At 43.3% G+C, this 27887-nt stretch overlaps 2 protein-coding genes and 1 long non-coding RNA gene across 3 annotated transcripts in view; all 3 read right to left on the minus strand.

Annotated features, from left to right (window-relative positions):
* LOC109199518 (protein NLRC3-like) overlaps positions 1 to 10495 on the minus strand; it is a gene marked incomplete at its 5' end in the record, with an annotated part of 35143 nt that extends 24648 nt beyond the window's left edge. Inside the window, 7 exons of the mRNA XM_025905854.1 lie at positions 5339 to 5512; positions 5687 to 7487; positions 7641 to 7827; positions 7989 to 8067; positions 9793 to 9894; positions 10269 to 10361; positions 10446 to 10495. Coding sequence (XP_025761639.1) covers positions 5339 to 5512; positions 5687 to 7487; positions 7641 to 7827; positions 7989 to 8067; positions 9793 to 9894; positions 10269 to 10361; positions 10446 to 10495 — 2486 coding nt within the window. The remainder of the gene's footprint in view (positions 1 to 5338; positions 5513 to 5686; positions 7488 to 7640; positions 7828 to 7988; positions 8068 to 9792; positions 9895 to 10268; positions 10362 to 10445) is intronic.
* An 8251-nt stretch (positions 10496 to 18746) lies between these two features.
* LOC109199521 (uncharacterized) lies at positions 18747 to 19329 on the minus strand. Its single transcript, XR_002059879.2, has 2 exons — positions 18954 to 19329; positions 18747 to 18870 (listed from the first exon to the last, which is right to left on the minus strand). It is a non-coding gene; the product is annotated as an uncharacterized LOC109199521 (long non-coding RNA).
* Positions 19330 to 25219: 5890 nt separating this feature from the next.
* On the minus strand, positions 25220 to 25990 carry LOC109199515 (alpha-1-inhibitor 3-like). Its single transcript, XM_025905899.1, has 3 exons — positions 25821 to 25990; positions 25563 to 25750; positions 25220 to 25360 (listed from the first exon to the last, which is right to left on the minus strand). The coding sequence occupies exons 1-3, from the start codon at positions 25966 to 25968 to the stop codon at positions 25331 to 25333; spliced, it is 366 nt and encodes a 121-aa protein (XP_025761684.1). The 5' UTR covers positions 25969 to 25990; the 3' UTR covers positions 25220 to 25330.
* Positions 25991 to 27887: the final 1897 nt, after the last annotated feature.

Consider the following 27887-nt stretch of genomic DNA (forward strand, 5'->3'; position numbering starts at 1 on the left):
TAAATGTTATCAGGAAATGATCAGACAGCAGAGGGTTTTCAGGAAACACTGTTAAATGTTCAGTTTCTATGCCATATGTTAAAACAAGATCTAGAGTGTGATTAAAGTGGTGGGTGGGTTCTTCTACATTTTGAGAGAAGCCAATTGAGTCTAATAACAGATTAAATGCCATGTTGAGGCTGTCATTTTTAGCATCTACATGGATGTTAAAATCACCCACAATAATTATTTTATCTGAGCTGAGCACTAAATCAGATAAAAAGTCTGAGAAATCAGAGAGAAACTCTGTGTAAGGCCCAGGTGGACGATAGATGATAACAAGTAAGACTGGTTTCTGAGTTTTACAGCTGGGGTGGACAAGGCTAAGCATCAGGCTTTCAAATGAATTAAAAGTCTGTCTTGGTCTTTTGTTAATTAATAGGCTGGTGTGAATAATTGCTGCCACACCGCCCCCTCGGCCTGTGCTTCGAGGTTTCTGGTAGTTAGAATGACTCGGGGGTGTTGACTCATTTAAACTAACATAATCATCCTGCTGCAACCATATTTCTGTAAGGCAGAGTAAATCGATTTGTTGATCAATTATTAAGTCATGTACTAACAGAGACTTGGAGGAGAGAGACCTAATATTTAATAATCCATATTTCACTGTTTTACTCTTTGGTTCAGATGCGGATACTGTATTGTTCTTTCTTTTTGATTTTTTATGTGTAAATTATTTATTGCTGGTTTTTAGTTTGTTTTTTGTCTTTTTGGGAGCTGACACAGTCTCAGTGGAGATGGGTTTTTGGGGGGGTAGCAGGAGGAGAGAAGCTGCAGAGAGGCGTGTAAGACTGCAACTCTGCTTCCTGGTCCCAACTCTGGATAGTCATATTTTGGGGGGTTTAATAAATTGGTCCATATTTCTAGAAATGAGAGCTGCTCCATCCAAAGTGGGATGGATGCCGTCTCTCCTAACAAGACAAGGTTTCCTCCAGAAGGTTTGCCAATTATCTATGAAGCCCACATCGTTTCTGGGACACCACTCAGACAGCCAGCAATTTAAGGAGAACATGCGGCTAAACATGTCACTCCTGGTCTGATTAGGGAGCGGACCAGAGAAAACTACAGAGTCCCACATTGTTTTGGCAAAGTTGCACACCGATTCAATATTGATTTTAGTGACCTCCGATTGGCGTAACCGGGTGTCATTACTGCCGACGTGAATTATGATCTTACTGTATTTACATTTACCCTTAGCCAGCAGTTTTAAATTTCCTTCAATGTCGCCTGCTCTGGCCCCTGGAAGACAATTGACTATGGTTGCCGGTGTCTCTAGCTTCACATGTCTGAGAACAGAATCACCAATTACCAGAGTTTGACCCCCGGCGGGTGTGTCGCAGAGTGGGGAAAAATGGTTAGACACATGAACAGGTTGGTGATGTACCTAGGGCTTCTGTTTCAGACTATGCTTCCTCCTCACCATCACCCAGCTGCCCTCTTTCCCCAGCTGCTTGGGGTCTGCCGGGGAACAGCTAGCGGGGCCTACGCTATCTTCGGCTGCACCAGCTACAGTTGCCTGGCTAGCTACGGGTGAATGAAGGGTGCGAAGCCGAGTCTCCAATTCAGTAATCCTGGCCTCCAGAGCTGCAAATATGCTACATTTATTACAGATACCATTACTGCTAAATGAGGCCGAGGAGTAGCTAAACATCTGACACAATGAGCAAGAAAGTGCAGGAGGGACAGGTGAAGTAGCCATGGTGCTAAAAGTCAGGATGCCTCCGAGCCAAGGTGTAAAAACAGGTGTGGGTCACAGTCAGCCAAGGTTTCGGGTGAGCTCATTGTGAAACCCTAGCGCCACCCTATCATGTGATTTCTTGACGGTAGCCTCTGTACAAACAGACTTCAGCCATATAAGAGTGAGTGTGAGTGAATGAGAGCACACACAGGACACTCTGATCTCTGAATGTGTGTGACTTGGTGAAAAAAAGGCTGCCCGAGTCCCCTCAACCACATCAGCTCAGATCTCTGCATTATCTACTGAGTCAGACTCAGAGGACCAGGGATCAAACGTTCTACAAAAGAGCAGAACAAGACTTCCTGTATAGAGGTGTGTGGGCCTACCGATCCACAATGTCAGCAGAACTTTCACATCAAATTCATCTCAGCACAACTAAAACATGGTGACTGACCTCAGAGTTTCAAATCGAAATCGTGGAATCTCCAGAAAAACACACAGCTGCTTCACTCCTGAATCCTGCAGGTTGTTGTAGTCTACACTCAGGTCAAGCACTCTGGGATACGATGGGTTGGACTTGAGCGCTGCTGCCAGATAATCACAGCTGATCTCTGACAAACCACATCTCCTCAGTCTGTATGAAGAATGAAAGATGTAAGTTTATTAGACAAAGTGCTTGAAATCATTCAGTGTTTCATAATCTGTTCAGAGCTGAAGGTTCAGAATGTAGAAGTTTAGAAAATGGAAACTCCAAACAGCTGAAGCCAACAGGAAGCAGCTTCAAACAAACACAACAAGAGAAAAAAACTCTGAATGTTTCACATTAAAGTCATACATTTATCATACAAACATGAAAAATGGTCAAGTTTTATTGTGTGGAAAAAAAAACAGACCAAGAAACATCAGAGTCCAAAATAAAACAAACTCCCAGTTCAGGAGGCCGACAGTGGGACTGTGTTTAAGGCTCTACACTAAAGCAACACAAGAAAGCTGAAGTTTGAAGCTGAAACTGTGAAGCTGTGAGTGAAAGAGCTCCAGCGTCTGTCACGTTACAGGAAACTTTCTTATTTCCACACTGATGAAAGCATCATGCTTTTATTTCCTGCGGCTTTTATTGAGTCACAGTGTGAAACTGTGCTAAGCCACAGCTGAACCAGCATCCCTATACAGCAGACACTTAAAGCGCTTGGCTGCTTCCATTGAATCCACTGCACAGAGCTGTCAAAGATTCTAGAAATGATTGTATTTGAGGAGTTACAAACTTTTCTAAATAGTCATATTTTTGAGAAGTTCCAGTCGGACTTCAAAACCCACATAGCAAAGAAACTGCCCTCCTAAAAATACATAATGATTTATTATTAATCACTGACTCAGGAGACCCAGCTTTGCTCCTGCTCCTAGATTTAACTGCAGTCTTTGATACTGTTGAGTGGAAGCATAAGATCTGCTTCCACTCATATGCCGATGACACCCAGATTTATCTTCGGTTTAATAGCAACATCTCCACGCCCATGGAATCGCTAGTCAAATGTCTTGATGAAGTTAAATCCTGGATGGCCTCAAATTTTCTTACCTTCAATGAGGACAAAACTCAGGTAATTATTTTTGGACCACGCTGTAATTTCAATGCCCCAGATTTGGACTTATGTAACCTAACATGTGCTGTTAAAGTGCATGTAAAAAACCTGGGGGGTTTCTTGGATAGCAAACTTACATTCGAGGAAACAAATTAATTCAGTTGTCCAGCGGTCCATTTTTTGTTTTATCTCAGTTGGATTACTGCAATTCACTATATGTGGGTGTCAGTCAGTCCAGCGTGGCCCGGCTCCAACTTGTACAGAATGCTGCAGCTTGCCTTTTGACTCGTGTGAAGAAACACCAACATACCATGACATGACATACCATGTTCTGACTGAAAGATTTTTGAAACTAATTCAAACGTACAGCTCTGCTACCACTTCCAACATAAATGAAGACAGAAAACTAAACAGCACTGGCGTTTGCAGGGTTACTGAAGTTGGACTACCTGGTATATAATGTTGTGCTACGTGATTGCTATCGACACAGCTATGTTAGCATAACATTAGCACAGTGAAGCTGGGGGATGAACGCTAACTTTTTTTTCCACTCGATAAACGTTAACGTTAGGGATTCTGGTGGTTAGGGACAAATGCATTCGCATAGCATGATGCTATACACAGGCGACTCTTCAGCCAGGAGAACAACTGAGATTATTCATCCACAATACGAGGTTAGTCATTAATATACTGCAACAATATGGAAATACAACAGCTGCGAGAGAATTCAACATTAATGAATCAATGGTAGGGAAGTGGAGGAAGCGCAGTGTTTGGCTTTCCCAATATGTCAAAAGTGCTTCATCTCTTTGCTATGACTGTCGCCCGGCATAATTTGCAGATGATAATGGTTGTAGCCGCTGCAATGCTCTCGACCAAAACAGGCGCAGCTTGATGACATCATCAACATGCACCTTCGCGATAGAGATTTTGACTATACCGCTCTATCGTTGGCCAAATTTATATCGTTTCTATCGTATATCATTTCTATCGCCCACCCCTACACCATTCCATGTAATTTGGGCACGGTTTTCTTCCCGTACATCAAACGAGGAAAGTGTCCACCCCACTGAAGTAAACAGAACCAGGAAACTGGGGAAACTTGGCAAGAAACCATATGGATATTATATCAAGGTCATCTGATCAATCTACCACATCTGGAGGAGCTAAGTGTCAGCGCTGGGAACCCCACAGTGTTGGTAAGAGAATTACTGGCCGTAGACTGAAACTTTACACCAAAAATGCAGATAAAAGTGGCCACAATAAATATCCGAACCAGTCAATGTGGAAAAAGAGCTCAACGTGATCAGTCCTCACAAACTCCTCAAATTCAATATTTGGATTGTAGCAAAATCTCAATGATGCATTTGTGTACTTGGCACTATAATTCTGAACAAACCTACCATTAATGGGAGACTGACTCTTTTCTACTCTGGGAGTGAGAAATGAGAGGTTGAGAAGTTAGAAATGAGAAGCTGGTTTTATGGTTGAGACTCGGGCTTTCAATAGCGTCCGGCTGAAAGGCCGGTGAGGACAACCAGGCCTGGCTGTCCTCACTATCAACACCAATTAAACAAAATATGTGACTGTAAAAAAATCTTCAGAGCATAATGAAGAATCTCCTAAGCCAGTGGTTCCCAGACTTTTTTTGCTGGGCCCCCTTTTGTTTTACAAGTAAAATGTTCATCCACACGTAAACAGTGTTTCGAATCACCGAAAACTGAGATTTTTTTAAAACTCCTGTTTTGCGTTTATGTGTGGGAGAGGAATACAGAGTTCGTCACGCCAAGTCAAAGGTATGTGCCTTTTTTCACGTCACACTGTGCGCCACGTTATTGTTTATGTGAGATGAATTGCAGAATGGCAGATAGAGACAAAATACTGTTAATCTGACTGTCTGCAGGTTTTACACGCAGTTACTGTCCCTCCATTTACAAAGGCAGAGGCGTCATGCTGTAATTATTTTACATGTAGTTGTTTTTTTTTCCTGTGTAATAATATTCAACATTGCTATCAATACATTTCTCAAAAACTGGATCCTGACCTGAGAGTTTCCAGTGTACAATGTGGACTCTGTAGTGCAGCAGACAGATACTTCACTCCTGAATCCTGAAGGTCATTGTTACTTAGGTCCATCTCTTTCAGACAAGAGGACTGGGAGTTGAGAACTGAGGAAAGAGCATCACAGCTTTTCTCTGAGAGGTTACAGCCACTCAGTCTGAAAAAAATTTTTAAAATCAGTCAAATGAAATGTTTTTTTTAAGCCAGCATGCAATACAATTAATGGTTAACAAAATAGCTTAATTAAAACAAAACTGTCCTCAGAAAACATGAAAACAAACTGTAAAACTATGTAGAAACATAATAAAGACATAAATACAAATGTACTCACAGAGCTGTGTTGGAGGCTTTGACCACTGGCAGGAGCCTCAGAAGAGCCTCGTCTGAAGCAGAATATTTCTGCAGGTCAAACACATCCAGATCTTTTTCTGATGACAGTAAGATGAAGACCAGAGCTGACCACTGAGCAGGAGACAGTTGATCTGTGGAGAGACTTCCTGAACTCAGGGACTGTTGGATCTCCTCCACTAGAGAACGATCATTCAGTTCATTCAGACAGTGGAACAGATTGATGCTTTTCTCTGCAGACAGATTCTCACTGAGCTTCTTCTTGATGTACTGGACTGTTTCCTGATTGGTCTGTGAGCTACTTTCTGTCTGTGTCAGCAGACCTCGTAGGAGAGTCTGATTGGTCTGCAGCGAAAGACCCAGGAGGAAGCGGAGGAACAAGTCCAGGTGTCCATTTGGACTCTGTAAGGCCTTGTTCACAGCACTCTGGTGGAGACATTGAAGTTTTGGTTTGTTAAATAGTTTAGACCATGTAGAGGTTGTTTGTTGTTCTTCCAGCAAATTGACTCCAGAGTTGATGAAGGTCAGATGGACATGAAGAGCAGCCAGAAACTCCTGAACACTCAGATGGATGAAGCAGAACACCTTGTCCTGGTACAGTCCTCTCTCCTCTTTAAAGATCTGTGTGAACACTCCTGAGTACACTGAGGCTGCTCTGATATCGATGCCACACTCTGTCAGGTCTGATTCATAGAAGATCAGGTTTCCTTTCTGCAACTGATCAAAAGCCAGTTTTCCCAGAGACTCCATCATCTTCCTACTCTCTGGACTCCAGTGTGGATCTGTCTCAGCTCCTCCATCATACTTGACCTTCTTCACTTTGGCCTGAACCACCAGGAAGTGGATGTACATCTCAGTCAGGGTCTTGGGCAGCTGTCCTCCCTCTCTGGTATCCAGCACATCCTCCAGAACTGTAGCAGTGATCCAGCAGAAGACTGGGATGTGGCACATGATGTGGAGGCTTCGTGATGTCTTGATGTGGGAGATGATCCTGCTGGCCTGCTCCTCATCTCTGAATCTCTTCCTGAAGTACTCCTCCTTCTGTGGGTCAGTGAACCCTCTGACCTCTGTCACCATGCCAACACATTTAGGAGGGATCTGATTGGCTGCTGCAGGTCGTGTGGTTATCCAGAGGCGAGCAGAGGGAAGCAGTTTCCCCCTAATGAGGTTTATTAGCAGCACATCCACTGAGGTGGACTTTCTAGGGTTGGTCAGGATTGTAGTTTTGTGGAAGTCCAGAGGAAGTCGACACTCATCCAGACCATCAAAGATGAACACAACCTGGAAGTCTTCAAGCCTGCAGATTCCTGCTTCTTTGGTTTCAGTAAAGAAGTGATGAACAAGTTCCACCAAGCTGAACGTTTCCTCTTTCAGCACATTCAGCTCTCTGAAAGTGAATGGAAATATGAACTGGATGTCCTGGTTGGCTTTGTCTTCAGCCCAGTCCAGGGTGTATTTCTGTGTTAAGACTGTTTTCCCAATGCCAGCCACTCCCTTTGTCAGCACTGTTCTGATTGGTTCATCTCTTCCAGGTAAGGCTTTAAAGATGTCTTCTTGTCTGATGGTTGTTTCTGGTCTGTCTGGTTTCCTGGATGCTGTTTCAATCTGTCTGACCTCATGTTCATCATTGACCTCTGCAGTCCCTCCCTCTGTGATGTAGAGCTCTGTGTAGATCTCATTCAGAAGGGTTGGGTTTCCTGCTTTAGCGATCCCCTCAAACACACACTGGAACTTCTTCTTCAGGGTGGATTTAAGGTTACGATGACAAACTGCAGCTGGAAGTTCTGAATGAGACAAAATATGTAGAATATCACTTGAAAGTGGAAACAAACACTTAAATCCAAAAATAATGAATCTTTAAAACATGCTCCATCTCATAAGACATCAGTAAATGTTCATTTATCCAGCAGCTTAAATCTTTAGATAAATCCTCTTACTGCTCTGCAGACGGTCAGCCAGCTCCTCCTGCTTCATTCTCTTCAGGAAGTCCACTGTGATCTTCACAAATGCCTCTCTGCTGCTGCTCCTCTGACTCTCTAAGCATTCTGGGTAATCTGGACTCAGAACCTTCTGGATCTTCTTCAGCTCGTTCTTCACAAAAGTGATGATGCTGTCCTCCAGCAGCTGGAACAGAAACTTTATGAATGAGCCAATCAGACTGAAATCATGGAGCCAAACATCAGATCCATGTTGGACACACTGACAATCCACTGGTCTACAAAGAGCAGCATGGAGATGACTGTGAACAGAATAGATGTAAAAGTATTTGTTGTACATGTACAGACCATAAATATGGAGTCCAGCTGTGTTTGATGCTGCTGGGCAGACTGACCACTGGGAACCTCTGAGCTCTGCTGGTCCACTCTGTGGAGGAACCATGAAGAATTAGATCAACACAGGATAAAGATCCATTAGTTTCTGCTCAAATAACTTCATCTGAATCAAGTCTGTCAAGTTTAAAACTCTCAGATTGTGAAAATATCAGTAATTTTCAGTCTGTTTTTATGGACTCCCTTTCAGCGTTGATGGAAGATGTTACAGAAGGTCAGAACAAAGTTTAAGATTTCATTAATCTGAAAATAAAAAAGTATATTGTAGAAGCCTCGTGGTGTGATATGAGTCAGTCTGGATGTTATTTCACTGAAGAGTAAATCCATCCAAGCACAGGTGTGTATACTGAATTACACAACACAGGTACGGTGGCTCATGACAGACACAATGGTGCACAATGATCAGTTTGCCAACTGATCTACATATATGAAGAATTGTTGAACTCTGAGCTGTGTGCTGTTCCTGCTCTTCACGCTTTCCAGCAGCTTCTGTCCTGTAAAGGTTTGTCAGCTGCAGTGATTCTACAACAGGGGTCCCCAATCCCAGTCCACGAGGGCCGGTGTCCCTGCAGGTTTTAGATCTCACCCTTGGTCAACACACCTGAATCACATGATTAGTTCATCACCAGGCCTCTGGAGAAGTTCAAGACATGTTGAGAAGGTAATTTATCCATTTAAATCAGCTGTGATGGATTAAGGACATCTTTTTTGCCGAAAAAGCCAGAATCTCAGGTGAAACCTCACAAAATTTCAACAACCACCAAACAGCTAAAAAAAGTAAATGAGAGCAGGTACACGGATTCAGCATAAAGACGTAAACACAAAGCCGACGCTGTCTCACCTGACAGTGCGTACACGGACACGCCATCGGGGGTGAAAGCTGACAGCTCGCTCATTTTGATGCATCGGCCTGTCCGCACTGTGTTTACATCTTTTTTGCCCTAAATTCTGAAGCTGCAGGTTTCATCTTTCTCCAACCAAAATTGACTGAACCAGTACAAAAGAAGATCAAAGCTACGCTTCATATAAACATCATCATGAATTCCCTCTGACTTTTGCTGTTTTGCCTCCACCACGATAAAATCACACTTCATCCACAGCTCTCTCTCTCTGTACTTCAAGAACAGTTTCCCATTTGCCTGCTTTTACCTACCACCTACCTAGACTGCTGTGTTTTTTCTTTTTTTCTTAAATGACTTCCGACAAGAAGCTGCATTAAACTTTATGAAATTATGCAAAATTAAAATATGCTTTGTAATGAAACATCTGTAGCTTTGCTCTGCTTCACTTCAGCAGCATCAGGTAATGTTCATATGTTGACTCATGGTTTTCTTCAGTTTTTGTTTAAGGTTATCTGCTATAAAAAAAAATCTCCTTCATGTTTTTCTCTGTTTTATGACACAACCCTGAACATGAACAGCACTGTGGTTCAGTTTTGTCCTGATGGAGTAACAGCAGCCAGTATGATCCAGGCTTTAGCTGCTGGGTCTCTGTGTGACCTCTCAGACTGTTTAACAGATCAGACACAAAGAGAATCAGAGCAGCTCTTTAAAGACAAACATGAACCCACTCAGGTCACACTTTCCCCACAGATATGAGCATCACTGTCCTCAAACAGCAAATGACCAAGTCTAACATTTGGATCTTTTCTCTTTCATTGTTTTCTTTTTAATGAATCTTTGTAACAATCTGAGGATGTTTCAGGTCAGATTAATCCAGGAAACACAAACATGTAAAGGAGTCATCACAGCTCTCTGACCTCGTTGGTCCAGGTTCACCACTGAAGAATGGAGGATTATTTTTGGACCGGTCACTCCTCACAGACGGACAGCTGGACCCTGCAGACTCTGACCTCTGACCTCTGCAGACACAAACATGATAAAGTGATTGAAGCAGCTGTGATCACACAGACTGCAGATATTGCAGCTGTTTTTTGTCAGTAACAGTCCTCTTAGATTACAGTACAGCTTTTTACAGGAAAACAAACATCAAACTACCCACTGCTAGCAGCTGTTTGTATCATAGCTTAGGATCCAGATGTGTGAGGTCTAAATTTATACCTCTCATTAAAACAAATAGTTACAAACAGCCAATTCTGTCCAAATAAAATAACAGTTACAGCTGAGCCTGTGTGTCCTTGGAGACACTGCTCTCCTACAGAGATGCATTTTAGAAACCAGGAAACATCAACAAACAATCATTTAAATCAGAGAGTTCGTGTTACTAGCAGCTCACCTCTCTGCAGCAGAGACTTTAAAATCAATGAGGAAACCTTTAGACCGGTCACTCTTACAGGACACAGAGCTGGGTGGAGGTGCAGGTTGGTTCCTGTGAATAATGATGGAGCAGTGATGTGAGTGCTGAGCTGTGACATGGAGAAGAGTCATGGACAGTTAGAGATGGTCATCTCACCTCTGAGCTTTGGTCTGGCTCTCATGTTCCCCACACAGAGTGCTTTTAGAGGGAGGGACTCCCTCCTCTCTGTCCTCACACTGATCCATGCTGCTCACATCAGCTCACACACACTTTCTACCTTCACCTGCAGAGGAAACACAAATCATTCATGTGCACATCAACTGAAATCCTGCTTTCCATCATGTGTGCTGTCCAAATATCAGCTGCTTCTTTCCTGCTTCATCTCAGTGTCAGCTGAATGCAGTCAGACAGCAGTGTGAGGCAGAGGAAGCTGCCATCAGCTGCTCTACTATCAGTCCACTAGATGGATTATGGAGTATGCTTCTGCTGTGAGGTCCTGCCTCCATGTACTTATGCAGTTAATCGCTAGACGGGTATTTTTATAAATAATATTACATTAGGGAAATTTTCCTATACATATTTTAGACCTATAATATAGGTCTAAAATATGTATTATTCTAAAATATTGCTATATAGTATAATTGATTGTAAACTGGAAAGGGAAAATGCTTATGAACTTGCAAATTAAAAACATGATGCATTTAAGCTTAGCCTTTCTCATTTTTATTTAAGGAGAAAATTTGTTCCACCGTGCGATAGCTGAACCTGTTTCTTTTCGTGGAGATAATTTCTCCTGACCTAAGGAAAATCCCTTCACATGGAACAGAAGAGGCTGGAGTGCACAGAAACTGGTAGAGATGCAGTTATACATTCTACCTGGGCCTTATAAACCATTGAATCAGAGACCGAAGCAGTTAGGTTCTAAATGAAGCTTCGGACGTCACTGATCACGTGACTCTGGCTAAACGACTCACGCTTCGACACAGTGATTCTGAAGCAGTGTGTTAATTTTTTTGACACACGCACCGGAGAGTCAGCTTCAAGCGAGCCATCACTACTTCTAATGACATCACTACTGCTAATGAGAAGCTTCTTCCATCCAGTAATTCATCATCCATCAACTCTGCTGCTCTCTCAGTCCTGGACTCTGATCACAAAGTAAAAGCAGCTTTTTAACTGGTGTCTGTAAGGCTACGTTCACACTGCAGGCGAAAGCGCATCAAATCCGATATTTTCGCCCCTATGTGACCCGTATCCGATCTTGGTATGACAGTGTGAACGGCACAAATCCGATATTTTCAAATCCGATCTGGGTCACTTTCGTATGTGGTACTGAATCCGATACGTATCCGATGTTTTAGAAAGCGACTGCTGTGTGAACGGTCAAGTCGCATTAAATCCGTCTTTTACGTCACTGACACAAGATAGACGCCGATTATCAGCGCCGGAGAACGATTTCCTACCATCCGGTGAAACTGTTGGGAAGATAATGTTGGAGAAATGTGAACATTTTATTTTTACTGTATTTTCTGCAGATTCTGACAGAAATCTGCAACAATCCTTTGAAGCACCGCTTCACTAAAACAGCAAAAATGATCATTATTAGGTCATCTACATTATAATATAAATAACAAAATAACTTAAAGCAAAAATCTGGAAACATAAAGTCCAAAGTCTTTATATTAAGGGCAATCAGTCAAACAATATTGTTTGCTCTGGGTCTAAACAGAGCGAGTTGTGTGTGACGTCTTCTTTTGCGCATGCGGGCCGCTTTGAGCGTTCACACTGGTGAGCGTTTGCTGTCGCATTTTATTTGTAGTGTGAACAGGCAGACAAAAAAATCGGATTTGATCAAAAAATCGGAATTGAGCATTAAGACCTGCAGTGTGAACGTAGCCTTAGAGCTCTTTGCGTTAGCTTAGCGTTAGCATACTGTGTCACTAGCTTAGCATCAGAGCTCTGCAGGTGTCTCTTGTGTAAATATTGGTAAAGGAGGTAATGGGCTGTGACGTCATCACGTACGCTGCGTCCTCTGTAGACTCTGAGTGAACTCACAAAGTACAAACTACAAGTACACAAACACCAACATAACTCAGAGTGGCGGACACACTCGGCCTCGTTGGTCCAGCTGTGAGTCCGTTACCGTGAACTATGGAGCATCAGATTTGTGCTGAACTAAGCTGCACACAGCTGATGTTAGCCAGGAAAACATTACACACTGACTTTAATGCAGAGACCGGAAATACAAACACACAGTTTGTTGTGTGAAGAAATCAAACATGAGCTGAACAAACAGTAAAGTTCCTAAAGACAAACTGTTAAAGGAGGAAACAAAGCAAACTTACAGTTTCTTCACACACCAACAACAAGCTTCACTCCACACCTGGACACTAAACACGGACACACAGGTGAGCTGCTTCCTGGAAGGAGGCGGGACTCCACCTGAAGCTCAGCACAGGTGGGAGGGAATATGCCGTCTGACTGCTCAGACTGAGTCAGAGTAAAGTTCACATGCTGACGTGTGGAGACATGAAACCTTGTTGTAGCTGCACGTGTGAACACACTGATCCCAGATCAGCTCTGCTGTATTTGTAACATGAACGTTTCTGCTGCAAAGCTTCAAATGTTCAGCATGTTTCTCTGTTTCCAGTCTATAGATCCAAACACACTTTCTACCTTCACTTGTGCAGTAAAGACTGAGAGCAGAGCTGAAACCAACCGTCCAATCAGGGAGCAGCATCAACACCTGAGCTTCATTCAGACCAGGGGTCCCCAATCCCAGTCCACGAGGGCCAGTGTCCCTGCAGGTTCTAGATATCACCCTGGGTAAATACACCTGAATCACATGATTAGTTCATTACCAGGCTTCTGGGGAACTTCAATACATGTTGGGCGTTTATCAATATGCGTACTTGTGCGTACTTGCATTCTCGTGTACTCGTGATACGTCATCAGTCGGAGACCAAGTACTGTTCCAATTCGAAGTACGCATCAAGCCGAGAACGCGAAAAAGTCCCGGATGTGTTCTCGATCCGCCCGTTTTATCGAGCATGCATCGATGTGGACTTGGGACAGCTATATATCCCAGAATGCATTTCGTCCAAAACTCAACAGCGGACTCCTGGCACATCGTTTTCAACAATCAGGAGCATTGAAACACTGTGGGCTGCAAACTCTCTGGGAGGCTGTGAATTTTTTCTGCTTGATTTCCTGTTTGAAACACAAACATCTGTCATCACCAGTGTTGGGACTAATGCGTTATTAAGTAACGCGTTAGAGTAACTACGTTATTATTGTGGTAACGAGCATGGTAACTAGTTATTATGCCAAAACCAGGAACGCGTTACTAGTTACTGGGATTTAGATAGGCTCGTTATTTGTTAGTTCGTGTGGTGGCTATCGTGGAGCTTCCACAGATTCAATAACATTAGCAAGCGGTGGAAGATGAAGGAAAAGGGAGGCAAGAGGAGCGGCCGCCGGTCCGAGTATCAGGTGAACTGAACTTCAGGTAAGAAGTTATGACATGCAGTCTATCCGGGTCAGATATAAACCAAGTTCAGGTGCAGTTTATTTTCGTTATGCTGACTTTTTGTACTGCGTACTAGCTAGCATGACGGAGTTTCTATACAGCTGGGTGGGTGCTATGTTACCGATGTTGAACTTTATTTTGTTCATACGGTTAATTATTAGAATTGCCAACCGTCCTGTAAAAAACAGAATCGTCTCGTTTTCAGAGAAAATATTGCGCGTTTCGTATTGAACTGAAAAGGAACACAGCTTCAGCTACAATGAAAAAGACACAAAGCTGCATTTATTTTGTCTTTACGCTGCACAGCTGCCTCTTCTTCTCTCATTCTCTCCTCCCCTGTTTCTACTTCAATCATGAAACTGATTAATGATCAGCTGATCGGCTTTTCTCTCTTGTTTGTTTATTGCCCTCTTTGCGCCAGAAAGAGGAAACCAGCGGATGTCGTGCTAAACAACAGCAGCACGTTTAAGCTTGATCAGCTGTTGTTAGAATTTATTTAATATTAATTTCTAGTATCAGCTGATGTTTGCTGGATCCACAGCTGTAAAAGCTACTGGTCATGATGGTTTGTATATCTGGTGAGTGGGAAACATGAAGATGAAACGAGGAGATGTCCTTACTCAATCATCAGAGCTGAACAGGTGATGGAGAAACAGGTTTACCTTTTAGGTGACATGAATGAGTTGAAGGGAAGTTATGAACTGTTTCTGAGAGACAAATAACACCAGCATCCTTTTTTACGTAGCTGACAGCTGGTAACTGTGCAGGGGCAAAGTGTTGCCAGGGGGCATTAACGGGGAAAGGGGGGCACAAAAAATACTTTTCTTTATTATTCTCATTTAAAATGTCTCGCTTTTAAAAAAATTATCTGAGTCTTACAACCAACAATTGATAGATTGATACATATATACCATCAGAACAGTGTACATCACTGTCACAACAGTGTTTATTTTCATTCAAAGGCTTTATGATTTTTCCTATAATGGTGGGCTGGTCTCTAGTCAAATTCCCCGGGACGATTTTTTTGTCCCAGTCCAGCCCTGTATGCAGCTCATCTGCAGTCTGGTGTTACCTACATCTTTCCTATTCAGAAGGCAGAAGTTCTGAGTTCTGAGTACAATCAAAAGCACCACGACTGCAGTTTTGTGTTGGATGTAAAAAGCAGGCTAGAATCATGCAGCGGTCAATGACGGTCCAGGCGTGGGATTTCTCTCGTAGAAATGTGCACATTATTTTTTCCTTTCTATTAGTAGGTGGCACAGTGCACTTGTGCCAAGTAAGCAAGCTAGAAGACTAGCAATCTTGTTGGGTATCCAGTTACGGAAGCAACACATTATCAAGAGAATTCTGAGTAAAACCAAAGTTACTTTCCCTAGTAACTAGTTACTTTGAAAGTAACGAGTAACTTGAAGTAACTGAGTTACTTTTTGATAGAAGTAACTAGTAATGTAACTAAGTTACTAATTTAAAGTAACTTACCCAACACTGGTCATCACTTTGCTGTTCTTCTTCCTAGGGTGGGGTGCAGGCCGAGTGTAGACAGTTTGTGAGTGAGTATATGTGGGATCACAGTAAGGCTGCACTTTTTGCAGCGATCTCATATAGAAAACTATTCCGCGTTAACCGTAGTAAAGGGACCTCTGGCTAATACGTTGGGTTCTGTGTCGAGCTCGTAGCTGGAAACTAGCTTTACTTTGTTGTCTGGGTCAACTTTGCTAGCGAGAGACAGAGAGAGGCGTTGAAAGGCTGCTCCAACAAAACTTACTGTTTTAGAGGAAAACACGAACACAGTGTACAGTCGAGTCTTAATACCTTACTTACAACTGGGCTCGTCAGGCACTCTTCTTGGCTGCTGTGGTTATTATTATATTTACATGCTTCCATCTCCCATTTCTGCTCGGTGACGACTCGTACTTTTAAACTCTCCTTTTTCTCCCTTCCCTGGCGCTCACATACACATAACGGATATGGCAGTCCATTCTCCCTGCAGCACGGACCACACTGCCCATGAGGCTACATTTTTTAAGGCGATGCCTGTAACACTCTGCCTTCATATTAAATCATTTAAAAAAATAATTCTTCAGGTCATTATGCGGGCCGCAAGTAGGGGTGACATGGGCCGCGAGATTGAGACACAGACATTAGAGCCTCTTCTTTTGTTTGGGTTTCCACCGGCGTGGAATTACCAAAAAATAGGGAGGACATAGCCTAATATATGAAACAGAATAAGACCGCCGTGTAATCCATTTATTTCAAGAAAATAACTATTCTAAATACCACCTTTTTAAACGGTAACTGTAACAGAATACAGTTAGTCATATTTTGTATTTTAAATACGTAACGGCGGTACATGTATTCCATTACTCCCAACCACTGCTGACGGCAGCAAAGTTTGAATGGAGCTCTCTGTCTGTGCTGATTTGTCGCCCTCTGGAGGTCAACACACAAACTGCATGATGTCACTGTAACCACCACAGTGACAGGAAGTGTTCTTAAATGACTGAAACACTGAAATGATTCTAATGGCTGTCGTTAGGCTCACTGAGAGCAGTGCTGATGTGTTCATGCCAAACACTGGCTCAGGTCAGACTCCTTCATCCTTCTCCAGCGTGAGGCTGCCCTCAGACCCACAGGAGCTCTGACCTTTGACCTCCTGACCCTAACCATTTTAGTCTCTTTGCATCTTTAAATGCAAATCCATCCAAATTGTAGCAGAGCAAAAGAAGCTGAAAGTTGTTCTATGAATGATGTTGTCAAAGGAGCTTGGAAAGAAAAGCGTTGCTTGAAGACGTTTCACCTCTCATCCAAGAAGCTTCATCAGTTCTAGGGTCAAATGGTGGAGAGTCCCAGATTTTAAGCCCTCTGGGAGTATCTCCCCAAGGAGGGACATGGACGCCTTATCACCCACTCACATCCTGGGCCATTTGATCACAGAAAATCACATGATAGGGTGGGGCTCGGTCTCACAATGGGTTCACCAAAAACCTTGGCTGATTGTGACCCACACCCGTTTTCATACCTTGACTCGTGTGATTAGGTAGAGGATCAGCAGGGGGTCTGTGTCCCTGAATTTAAACTGAATTTAAACACACAATGCACAATGCCAAGTTAGATAGGGGTTAAAAGAACAAGATAAGAATAAATAAAAAGATAAAAATAAGGATTAAAAAAATAAAAAGATAAATAACTGCAAATAAGTACAAATAAGTAATTGAAGACACGTGTGGTCTGCAGATGTTGATGTACATGGATGTACAAAGGAGTTTAATGTGCAAAATCAAGTTACCTGATGTGCAAATTGCAGTTTGAGGTCGGTCAGCTGTTCAGGAGTCTGATAGCAGTGGGAAGATGGAGTTGTTGAGTCTGGATGTTCTAGATTTCACACTTCTGAACTTTCATCTCGAGGGCAGAAGTGTGTCTCTCCTCTGGACTCTGAGATGGTCGATACTCTGCAGAGAGAGCAGCGGGGTCCTGATGATCTTCTCCACGGTTGTTATCACTCTCTGCAGGCGTTTGCGGCCCATAGCAGTAGTGCTGCCGTACCATGCAGTGATGCAGCTGGTCAGGGTGCTCTCCACAGTGCAGCTGTAGAACCTGCTGAGGATCTTGGCCAACATACCAAATTTCCTCAGCATCCTCAGGAAATACAGCCACTGCTCTTGGCCAGCGGTGTGGTGTTCAGTGTCCAGGTGAGGTCCTCACTGATGTGGATGCCCAGGTGCTGCTCACCCTCTGCACTTCACGCTCCCGGGTAAACAGCGGCTGGTGAGGCCTCTTCTTCTTACTTGTGTCCACTATCGTCTCCTTCATCTTATCAGTCTTGAGGGTGAGGTTGTTGTCCTCACACCATGACACCAGACCAGCCTCCTCTCTCCTATAAGCCACGTCGTCCTCTCCAGTGATGCGACCGATCACTGCAGTGTCATCCGTGAACTTCAAAATGTTGTTGTCTTTGTTGGAGGTGACACAGTCATGGGTGACCAGGGTGTAGAGGGTGGGGCTGAGGATGCAACCCTGTGGGACGCCAGTGTTTGTGGTAATGCTGGCTGAAGTCTTGTTGGCGATCCTGATAGACTGAGGCCTGCCATTCAAAAAGTAAGGTGGGGTGCTGGCCGAGTGTTGCCAGTCACAGAGGGTGGGATGCAGGCCGAGTGTAGATTGTTTGTGAGTGAGTTTGTGTGGGATCACAGTATTGAAAGGGGACCTATAATCAGCTACCCTGATGTAGGAGTCTTTGTTTTCCAGGTGGGAGAGTGAGTAGTGAAGGGCAGCAGCGATGGTGTCTGATGTGGAACTGTTGGACCGGTAGGCAGACTGCAGGGGGTCCAGAGTGTCTGTGATGTTGTTCTGGATGTAGGTGGCAGATTTCTTTTCTCATGTATTAATCACATATTTAATCACATCACATTAGTTATAGTAATATCACTTTCTCACTCTACCATAGTAAGAGCACTCCTGTCACTAGTTTACATGCATGTGGACAGTTAACACAGTGAGGTTATTGTAATGGGAGACGTTAAACAGATAGTGACTCCTTCTGCTCATCTGCTTATCTCTGTATATAAGATGTAAGGGCGGTGCCACAGAGATGGTCCTGGTGTTTCACTGGTATGCTCTCTCCACATTGCAATGTGTTTATTAAACCCACTTCAAATCAAGCTCACTGGGTGTGTTGCAGAGTATATAGTTAGTGTAGTTGTTGTTTTGTTTTGTGTGTCAGTTCTACTAGTAAGTGTCACAGTTGCTGCAAAAAAGCCACCAACAGCAGATTGAAGTGTAAACGCTGTGGGAAAACAGGAGTGATAAACCTCCTGTTTTCCTGGATCATTGCATGAGACTCCACGTTTGAATGTGATGGTCTCAGTGATTCCAGCTGTCATGCGCCACGGCGCGTGTGCACAAAAAGGATCCAAGCGCAGACTCAGCGCTAACAGAAAAGGCACTTTATTACAATAACGAAAGGCGACCCGGGAAACCTAGAGAGCAAAACGAGGAACTGAAAAACCCGGGGAGGAAACAACACGGGGAAGCCGGAATCGGGACCGTGGGAGGCTGCAAGAAAAAGGGGAGAAGATTACTAGGAAGCCGGGAAGCAGGAAAACACATCAGAACTTAGCGGGGAGTCGCGGGCTTACGATAGAGCGGGACCGTGGGAGCTCGGGAGGGTTGAGTGGCAGTCCGTGAGCAGGAAGTCCTGTGGAGCTAGTGGAAGAGCCAGGTGATGTACTGAGAGATCCAATCGAGCAGGAGGACAGGCAGGTGACAGATGCTGAACGCCGAATCGAAACCTGGACATAAGTAGGCAGATTAGATACAGTTCCAACCAGAAGTGATACGCGCTTTCATGGGAGCCTAGTTACCACTTGTGATGTGATAACGGACTGGCACGGAGCATCCGTCAGCGCCGGGTGAAGTAGCTTCTCCTGTAATCACAGCGATGGAGAGCAGGTGTGCCGAGGATGGCCCAGCCCGGGGGGTGTGGCTATCCGCGCATTCCACAGACACAGGACCACGGACCGTGACACCAGCAGACATTACATGAGGTCATAGAGTCTCCATCACTGATTAAACACCTCAGCTGTGAACAGTATGACCAGGTTTGCATTTGTGGTTGGATTTAATAACACGTTTAATATAAAGTACAATCACGTGACATTATTCTAAAAAAGTAATCTATTACATATTACTGATCATGTTTCTTTAAAGTATTGCAGTATTTTACTTTATTACTCATTGAAGTGAGTAATTAGTTACACTACTCGCTACATTACTTTGATATTACTGTGAAATCACTATTTAACATTATAAATCCGAGGCTACAGTCACACACCGACACAGGTCCATTATGCAAACGAGGACAAACCTGGTCTTTAGTGTTTATCAGTGTTGCCAACTTAGCGACTTTGTCGCTATATTTAGCGAGTTTTCAGACCAGACCCCTTAGCGACTTTTTTTTCTAAAAAGCGACTAGTGATAAATCTGGCAACTTTTTCTGGTGTTATTGGAGACTTATTTATGACGACATTTTGACATGAAAAAGCGTATAGCTCTTACTCTCAACAAGTAGCGGTGATGCCATGGGCACCTCACCCGCATAGCTGGACTGGCCATCGGGCATACAGGGCATTTGCCCGGTGGGCCGCTGGTGATTTTTCGTTTTTATGGGCCGATGGATTTTTTTTTTTTTTTTTTTTTTGTAGGAAGGGTATATATAATGAAAGGTGGTGGATTGGCCAATTGGTCACGATCGACTCTGGGCTGGACCAATTACAGCCGAGGAGGCCGGATGCACCCTCCCCCTTGTTTAGCAATCTTATAGACGGACTAAAGAAAATTGAGAACAAAAAAAAGAAAGGAGGTGTTTATGAAAATATCACTAAATCTGTCATTTATTAATTTTAATATTAATTAATGATCATGTCTCACCTCTAGTGTTCTTGGTCTTCATTTAAGGTTTCTACCATGTGTTGTACATAGTTCAGGAGGTTAACTCGACCAAGCAGTCTTTTTGTTTCCGCTATGTACTATTTAAAATCCAGAATAGGGAGGATGGTGTAGGTTTAAGTTTATTAGATTGATACATATATACCAACAAGGCAGTGTACATCAAAGCAGTTGTTTTCATGCAAAGGCTTTCTGGTTTTTCCTATAGCGATTGACAGATCACGTGACTTTCGCGCATTGCATGCCGGGAACTCGTGGCAAAACAATCCAAGTACCGCATCAAATGCAAGCATTTGCAGCACCGCAAAACGTTCATTCTCCGGTTCCAACACCTTCTTGGTTTTTCTTTGCCGCACAAAAAAGGAATGTACAAAACTAAGGAGAATAATGCCGGTCCGTACAAAGACAGACTCGACGAAAAGTCAAAGAAAAGATACGAGGAAAAAATCAAAGAAGTGAAAAGGCCAGACCCTTATGAGCACACAGAGTGTACAAAAGATGTTAGCGTCGTGCTGCCCAACTTTCACCACGCTCATATTTATAATTATACGGTTCTTGGAGTGAGTGCATACACTCATGAAGTTTTTAGTAACTTCAGGTCACTGCAACAAGCCCAGGTACAGTTTACCGACGGATGGGTACAGGACCTTGAAATGCACCGTGTAGAACGAAAGACCATCGTACAAACAAGTTCACCAGTCTCACAAATCGTCTTCATAAATACACATTCGTTAACCGTTTATTAATAGGACCTTTGAGCTCAACGGTAGTGGAAATAATTTCTGGTAGCATTACAGAAATGTAGCAGTGACAATAATATTGTATGTTGTATTCACACTGGACAATTAGTGATACAAAACAATTGTTTTATCCTGTGAATAAAAGTATATGTTTTTGTCAATGTACCGTGGTAATAACAGAAGTGAAACGCAATATTCTGTCAGGACAATTCATTATTTATGCACAATAAATAAAGGAGCATAGCGCGACAATTTCTGTTCAGCGCCAGACTTGCTTGTAACCTATATCACCGATTATGTTAAGAAAAATGACATATTAACTACTAAAAAACAATGACCTTTGTGGGAATGCTTGGAGCAGACTAACATGTGAGCTGGAGTGTTCTGAGACGTTATATTTGGTATATCCAGACCATCCGTCGGCTCTTACTTCGGAAACATGGCTTAAAAAGTTTCTCTTCAACGACTGTAACTACAGGGGTCCAACAAAGAATGGCCACGCATCATACTGATGTCTTCGGAAATTTATTTCTCTCTCTCTCTGACTCTTATTGTCTTCAGACACCGTGAAAACTGAAGAAACACAAAGTTTACAACATAAATGTTTTGAGCTTATCAGTCTCTCATACCAGTGTCCATAAACAGTCTTGCGCAAGCAGAACAGAAAAAATGCACAATAATGTATATCACAAAAATATCCTCTTATTACCCGTGTAGAACACATATGCAACATTATACCTGAAACCATACCGTGTGCGCCTCTTGGACCACATGCAGAATGACATTAACGTTGCGGCTGTAGATGCATCTGTAGCTCTGTATCCATGCTAGCTTCACCATGCCACGGTTGCGCTCTCAACCAAACTCTGGTCATGTGACCATTACAAACTCTACCTCATACAAACTTTACAGCACTTTACATATTTAACAAACCCATATTTTGTAATCACATATTTTAGACATGTTTTTTAATCAATTGTACACTTTTATCATCTTATCTTGTAAATAAATGAACCAAATTAAGCACGAATCTATCACAGAAACATATGAAATAAACAACTTTATTTTAACTGTCTCAGGGACAGTTACAACGACGTAATCCGATAAAAAAAACCCCGATCTCTTTACCCGTGGCTTCCCGTGGCTGTCATGCGACCGGCTATTGCTGTTAATAATACAACAGCTTCTTGCCATTTTTTGGGTTTCTTTTTATCGCTGTGTAACTGAGTTCAATTGAAAGCCTGCGTGCGCTAGTACCTCTTGCCACAAGTTCCCAGAATCCTTTGCGGTTTTACCCCTGAATGACGTCACATTTTCAATCTCTATACTGGTGGGCCGGTCTCTAGTCAAAATGCCCGGGCCGATTTTTTGTCCCAGTCCAGCCCTGTTCCCCACTTTCAGCATTTGTGTTTAATGGCTCTCACCGTGGTTCCACAGAGTCCCAGAGCCTTAGAAATGGCTTTGAACCCTGTGCAGACTGACAGCTGTGACTCTGTCAGCTGATTGTGTAGATGGAGGCATTATGTGTTGCTGTTTGACATCTTTCAGCCTGTTCACTTTCTCACACGGGTTCTGTAGAAGTTGATGAGTCTGTTGATCCAACAGGTCTTCTAGTGATCAGGCTGAGTGTGTTTGTCAGACTGAACTCAGCTTTAGAAACAAATGTGCTTCATCACAGTTCATTCATGATTGAAGCAGAGGGGCAGTTACTTTTGCACACAGCTCAGGTAGGTTGGGATCACCTTTGTGCCTTAATCAATGACATCATCATTTATTTACTTGTGTTATCTTTGTCTAACAGGAACATTTGTGTGATAAAAACAGGAAGAAATGACTGAGTGAAAAGACTTTTTCACACCACTGTGTGTGATCGTTGCCCCTGGGAGAGTTCACTTATCTGCAATGAGAGGTTGATCAACACGAGTGCACGAGTGTCACATGACTCACAGCTGTGCATGCAGTGGCAAAAGGCTGAGTGTGTGCCATCAGTCTGTACTCAGTCCTCACTCTGAGCCTCACATCTTCCTGCTGCTTCATGAGAGCAGAACTGAACTTCCTGGCTGTGGGAGAGACGAGGAGGATCCTGGTGCAAGAAGCACAAATGATGCAGTTTGTTTCCTGTTTACACTCAAAGTGACTAAAACCAGATTTATGAAAGTGTCATTTCTCTGTGTCCCACTGATGGAAACATCAGCTTGTATGAACTGTTCAGTCTGATGGATCCTCTGAAGTGTGTCAGTGTGCTGTTGAAGTAAAGCTTAGTCAGACTTGGACCTGGTTGGTAGTCGTCATAGATCTGGACCACGGCTGGCTTCAGGTCGTCCACTGGGAGCTCCTGGATGATCTCTGTGGTTGATGATGTGTCTTTTGATAACTGGACGAGACAGAAACAATCACAGACACAGTTTGTACCAAAGATCATCATCTGGTGTCCCCACTGTGGACTTCTCTGACCTCCTCTAAGGACACCAGAACAGGATCTTCCTTTGGTTCAACACGACTCACCAGGAGGCCACGTTTGAGCTGTGAGGAGATGACATCATCACAGTGATCACATGATCTGTCTAATGACTCACACTCTGGGGAACATCCAGGACCACCATGTTTGTAGTTTTCTCCTTCCCACTGTAGCTGTGTTTGAACAGTGTGTGCACACATGCTCTTCATCCACCCACAGTGACTCCACGCTGGTACAGACTCTCCTCTAACCTGTGTAGAAATGTTTAGTTTGTTTTAGAGTTTAGAAATGTGTTAAGATTGAATGTAGAATTATGGTAGAGACACTGACACTGCCCTGGATATAAATAAAGGCCTGACTGTGTCATGAACTTAGGAGTAGATCTTAGGAGACCCTCCCCAGTTTGAACTGTGAAGCTAAGACAGAAAGGAGTTAATGTTAAGTGGAAATTCCTCAGGGTATACCTAGGTGGGGGTCTCAACATTTAACTTTATAACTGTGGTCTGGAGGGGAGATGGTATTTATGGCCCCTAGGAAGAGACACACACCCACAGTGTTTTAACTGATATACTCCCACACCTATATGCACATTCACTCACGTGCACTCACATAGACACACAGCTACGCACACACAGTCATTCACGTGCACTCACATAGACACAGACACAGAGTTTGGAGCACTCTGTGGGGGATTTATGATAGGGCTGCTTCTATAAAGCTGGCTGTGACTAACAAAGGGGTGAAGATTTTGCAGAGGGACACCGGCCTCGTCTTCCCTTCTAGAAGTGCATGCTTAAATAAAGATGAATAAAGATTTTGTAAAAATGGCTACTGAGTCCGGTGCATTTCTGGAGGCCCGAGGAATAAAAAAAGAACCGGGGTAAAACTGATTTCCCAACACCTGTCACATACTTACAGGGATGTATTTCCACAGTCAGTTTGGCTCTGGCAGATCCACCTGTGGGCTTCACCTCTGTGTGGACTTTCACACTGAGAGTGGGGACATCAGCAGGTGTTGGGATGTTGTAGGTGCACAAATCTGGGAAACAAACAGAACCAATCACAGCTCAGTGCAGCCTGCTGTCACTTTTCTACACCGTGACACTTTTATATTTATATCTCTATATTTATCTCTTTATCTTAATATTTATCATCAATATCTGTGTTTCTCATTTCCTATCAGTGCTTGATGTTTGTTGTGTGTTTGCTGCTCCGACAGCTCAGTTTCCCTCTGGGATGAAGAAAGTTTCTCTGATTCTCATGTAGACACAAAGTGACTTCATTGATTTTTAATTTAGTGTCAAATAGAATTGTACTGTGTGCAGTTATTACTGTCAGCTCTAATGTTGTCTATGAAAACACATTGATTACATGTGAAAATGCTTCTTTATGTTTTATAAGTACAAAGAAACAAAGAAAGCCTGTTTGACACCAACCAGGACCTGGTTACATGATGCTGTCACTGAGCTGCACTGAAGCACATGCAGCTTCACCTCCAGCCTGTATTTTCCTGACACGTCCTGCAGCGCCTCCTCCTGGTGGAGCAGTTTGTTGTCCTGATCAAATGTGAGCTGCCTGCTGGAGCCTGAACTGTCCCTGTGCTCCAACCTTCAGGACTGAACACCAGAGTGGAGCAGAGAGCCTGAAGAGCCTCCACTGTGTCCTACAGGATGGATTCATGTTGACATGAAGTTCACACTGCCTGTGTCACTTCAACACACTCGCACAAAGAGTTTCTAACCTTCACTTCCTGGTTAAATAAAGGTTAAACAGGTTACATATGTTTAACAGAGATGATCTCAGAGAAACAAAGTAGAGAAATCACAGGTATAAACTTACAGACTGCAGCTGAGCTGTTATTTACAGGCTGTTACGTGTAGTTGGTGCACAGAAGGCTGTTCTGTTAAAACAACACATTTTTAGACCAAAGTCAATTTCATCTTGTAAATAAAGAATAAAAAACATCCCTGCCTGCTAAAACAAGTCTGCATATCTGAGAGAAAAGCAACAACATGAAAGCTTCAGGATTATTTCTTCTGATTTGGTCCAAGACTGTAGATGAACTCAAAGATGAGCTTCATGCTGTTCGGGTGGTGTAGTACCTGAGTGGAGGAGAAGTCTCCATAATAGTTCTGCTGCTCAGTCAGCCACCTGATAATACCAGAGGCATATCCCAGATCCTCAGCAGTCGGGGAGGCGCCGAGTTTGGCCAACAGCACATAAGAACTGATCTCCACTGACAGGGAGGCTGATGTTTCTGCTGCTGTCTGAGACCAGCAGAGGAAACCTCCTACAAACACAATAACAGTCACAGTGATGCTAATAAAGCCTGAATGATGTCCTGCTAAAGGATGACTCACCTTCCGTCACTGCAACTGTGTCTAAGTGCTGCAGAAGGTGAGCGCGGGTCTCCACGTCTCCTGCAGGGTGAACACAGAGGCCAGCAGAGCTGTAGCTGCTGCTCAGGTCACTGAGAGACTCCTGGAGACAAGCCAGGCTCTGGATCATCACAGGATCCTTTAAAAGATCACAACAAAGAACTTTAATGGACAAACAAAAACCTTCTTTCATTAAACCCAGTGTGAGAACAAAAGGAGGCAGAGATCTTGATTCAGTGACTCAAACAACAATGACAAAACTCCAAAACACAAACTTAATCTGTTTTAGGCCCAGTGAAAGATCTGAAGCAGAAATGGTGTCATTAGGAGAAGAAGAACGGCGAGGAGGCAGCAGCTCTTAAAGATGAAACACAGCAACTTAGCCCTGAGCTCAGAGAGCTTCACATGAAAAAGCTCCTCAAGCAGATCATGTCAGAGGTTTGTCATCAGCAGGAGGAACTGTTCATATCATAGGATGAAGGATGCTGTCAGCTGGATGAAGAAGGTTATTTAATGGCAAACGTTCACATTGAAGTCAAATTGTTGTGGTGTTGAACAGATTCATGGACTGATTGTCTCCAGAATGTTAGAAGAGCTTCAATGAATCATTAGAAACAACTTACAGCTGCACAGTTGTGTCAAACACATCTTTGTGTCATTGTGGGATTTTTGTGTTTCTACATGTGACACACGTCTAAAACATGCACACAATTTGAACACAAACAGGGATCATTTGTTCCCACAGCCAGATGCTGAGAGCCATTTCCTTGTAGTCCTGTGTCTATATATATGCACCATTAGATGTTATTGGAATGATTGTCAGCTTTGATAGTTTCATGTATGTTTAGCTGGACGGCTGTTTGATCCTCCACATGTTTAAAGGTGTCCAGTCCTGAGACACTGGGGGTGGAAACAGCTGTGATGTCATTGGACTGTCACAAAGACAGAAGTGCATGAAGTGAGCAGCCAAGGAGCCGCTGATGTTTTGGATTCAACAGCATTTGAAAGGTTGACACAGACACATTTGCACATAGAAAGCTGAATTTGTCATATGCCACAGTGAACTCACTGTTCAGTGTTTTTCAGGAAGCTTCTTAACTGCCTCTGCTGCCAAACAAGCAGCTGATGTCCTTGAGAAGAAGCTGAAGAAGTCTTCAACAACAAATACAGGAAGTGGACTTTCAAATACTAGATTCACTTTAGACTCACACAAGAAATGACTCAACTAGCTGTGTTTGATTGACTCCTTTGACTCTATGAAAGGTCAGTGTGTGTCTGTACACAGACTGTTGTGTTGGACTATTATTCAGTTGTCTGCTTTTCAAATGTCTGCATCTCAGTGTAGATGAGGCTGGGGGTCATGGGAGGCCACCATAGCAGTCTCTTCAACATCATGACATCATCATAAATGCTACTGGACTGTCTGATGGGCTGACGGTGAAAAAGCCGTCGGGAAGGAAACAGAAGACATTTCAGAGGCTGCAGCAGATTTCTTTGATTTGGGGCCTTTTTCAGCTTTATTGGACAGAGCAGTGAAGATAAGTGACAGCAAAGCAGAGGGAGAGAGAAAGGGGACGTGGTCAGAATCAAAGCCAGGCCAGCTGCTCTCCACCTCGTGGCACATGGTCACCTGCTCATCCTAGTGAGCTCCACCAGCAGCCCTTTCACACAGTTTACACTGTCAAACACTGTGTGTGGACCTCAGCTAACAATAGGCTACATTTAAGTCTGGACTACATGCTTTTATATTGAGGCAGATTTTTACCTGTTTTTATTCCATCAGCAGCTCAACATCATGAGCAGCTTTGACATAAAGACATCAAACTCAAGCTGACTTTAAACTGGATCTACTTTTAATACAGGGGCTCAAAAACAACTCACATCTTTATTATATCAATCAATCTTTATTTATAAAGCACTTTTCATACAAACTGTAGCACAAAGTGCTTTACATGGTTAAAAGCAGCCCACCCCACCCTCCCACTCATTCCCCGCACTGTCATTAACAGAAGCGGTCATGATACACACATCCCCCCACCCCCCCACCCC

Source organism: Oreochromis niloticus, linkage group LG3, assembly GCF_001858045.2.
Source record: "Oreochromis niloticus isolate F11D_XX linkage group LG3, O_niloticus_UMD_NMBU, whole genome shotgun sequence".
NCBI classification, from domain to species: Eukaryota; Metazoa; Chordata; class Actinopteri; order Cichliformes; family Cichlidae; genus Oreochromis; species Oreochromis niloticus.

Coding starts and splice junctions, on each gene's coding strand:
- LOC109199515 (XM_025905899.1), bottom strand. CDS start 25,968: ATGATCCAGAGCCTGGCTTGTCTCCAGGAGTCTCTCAGTGACCTGAGC. Junction 25,751..25,820: donor CACAGTTGCAGTGACGGAAG/GTGAGTCATCCT, acceptor TTGTGTTTGTAG/GAGGTTTCCTCTGCTGGTCT. Junction 25,361..25,562: donor GAGACTTCTCCTCCACTCAG/GTACTACACCAC, acceptor TTGTTTTAACAG/AACAGCCTTCTGTGCACCAA.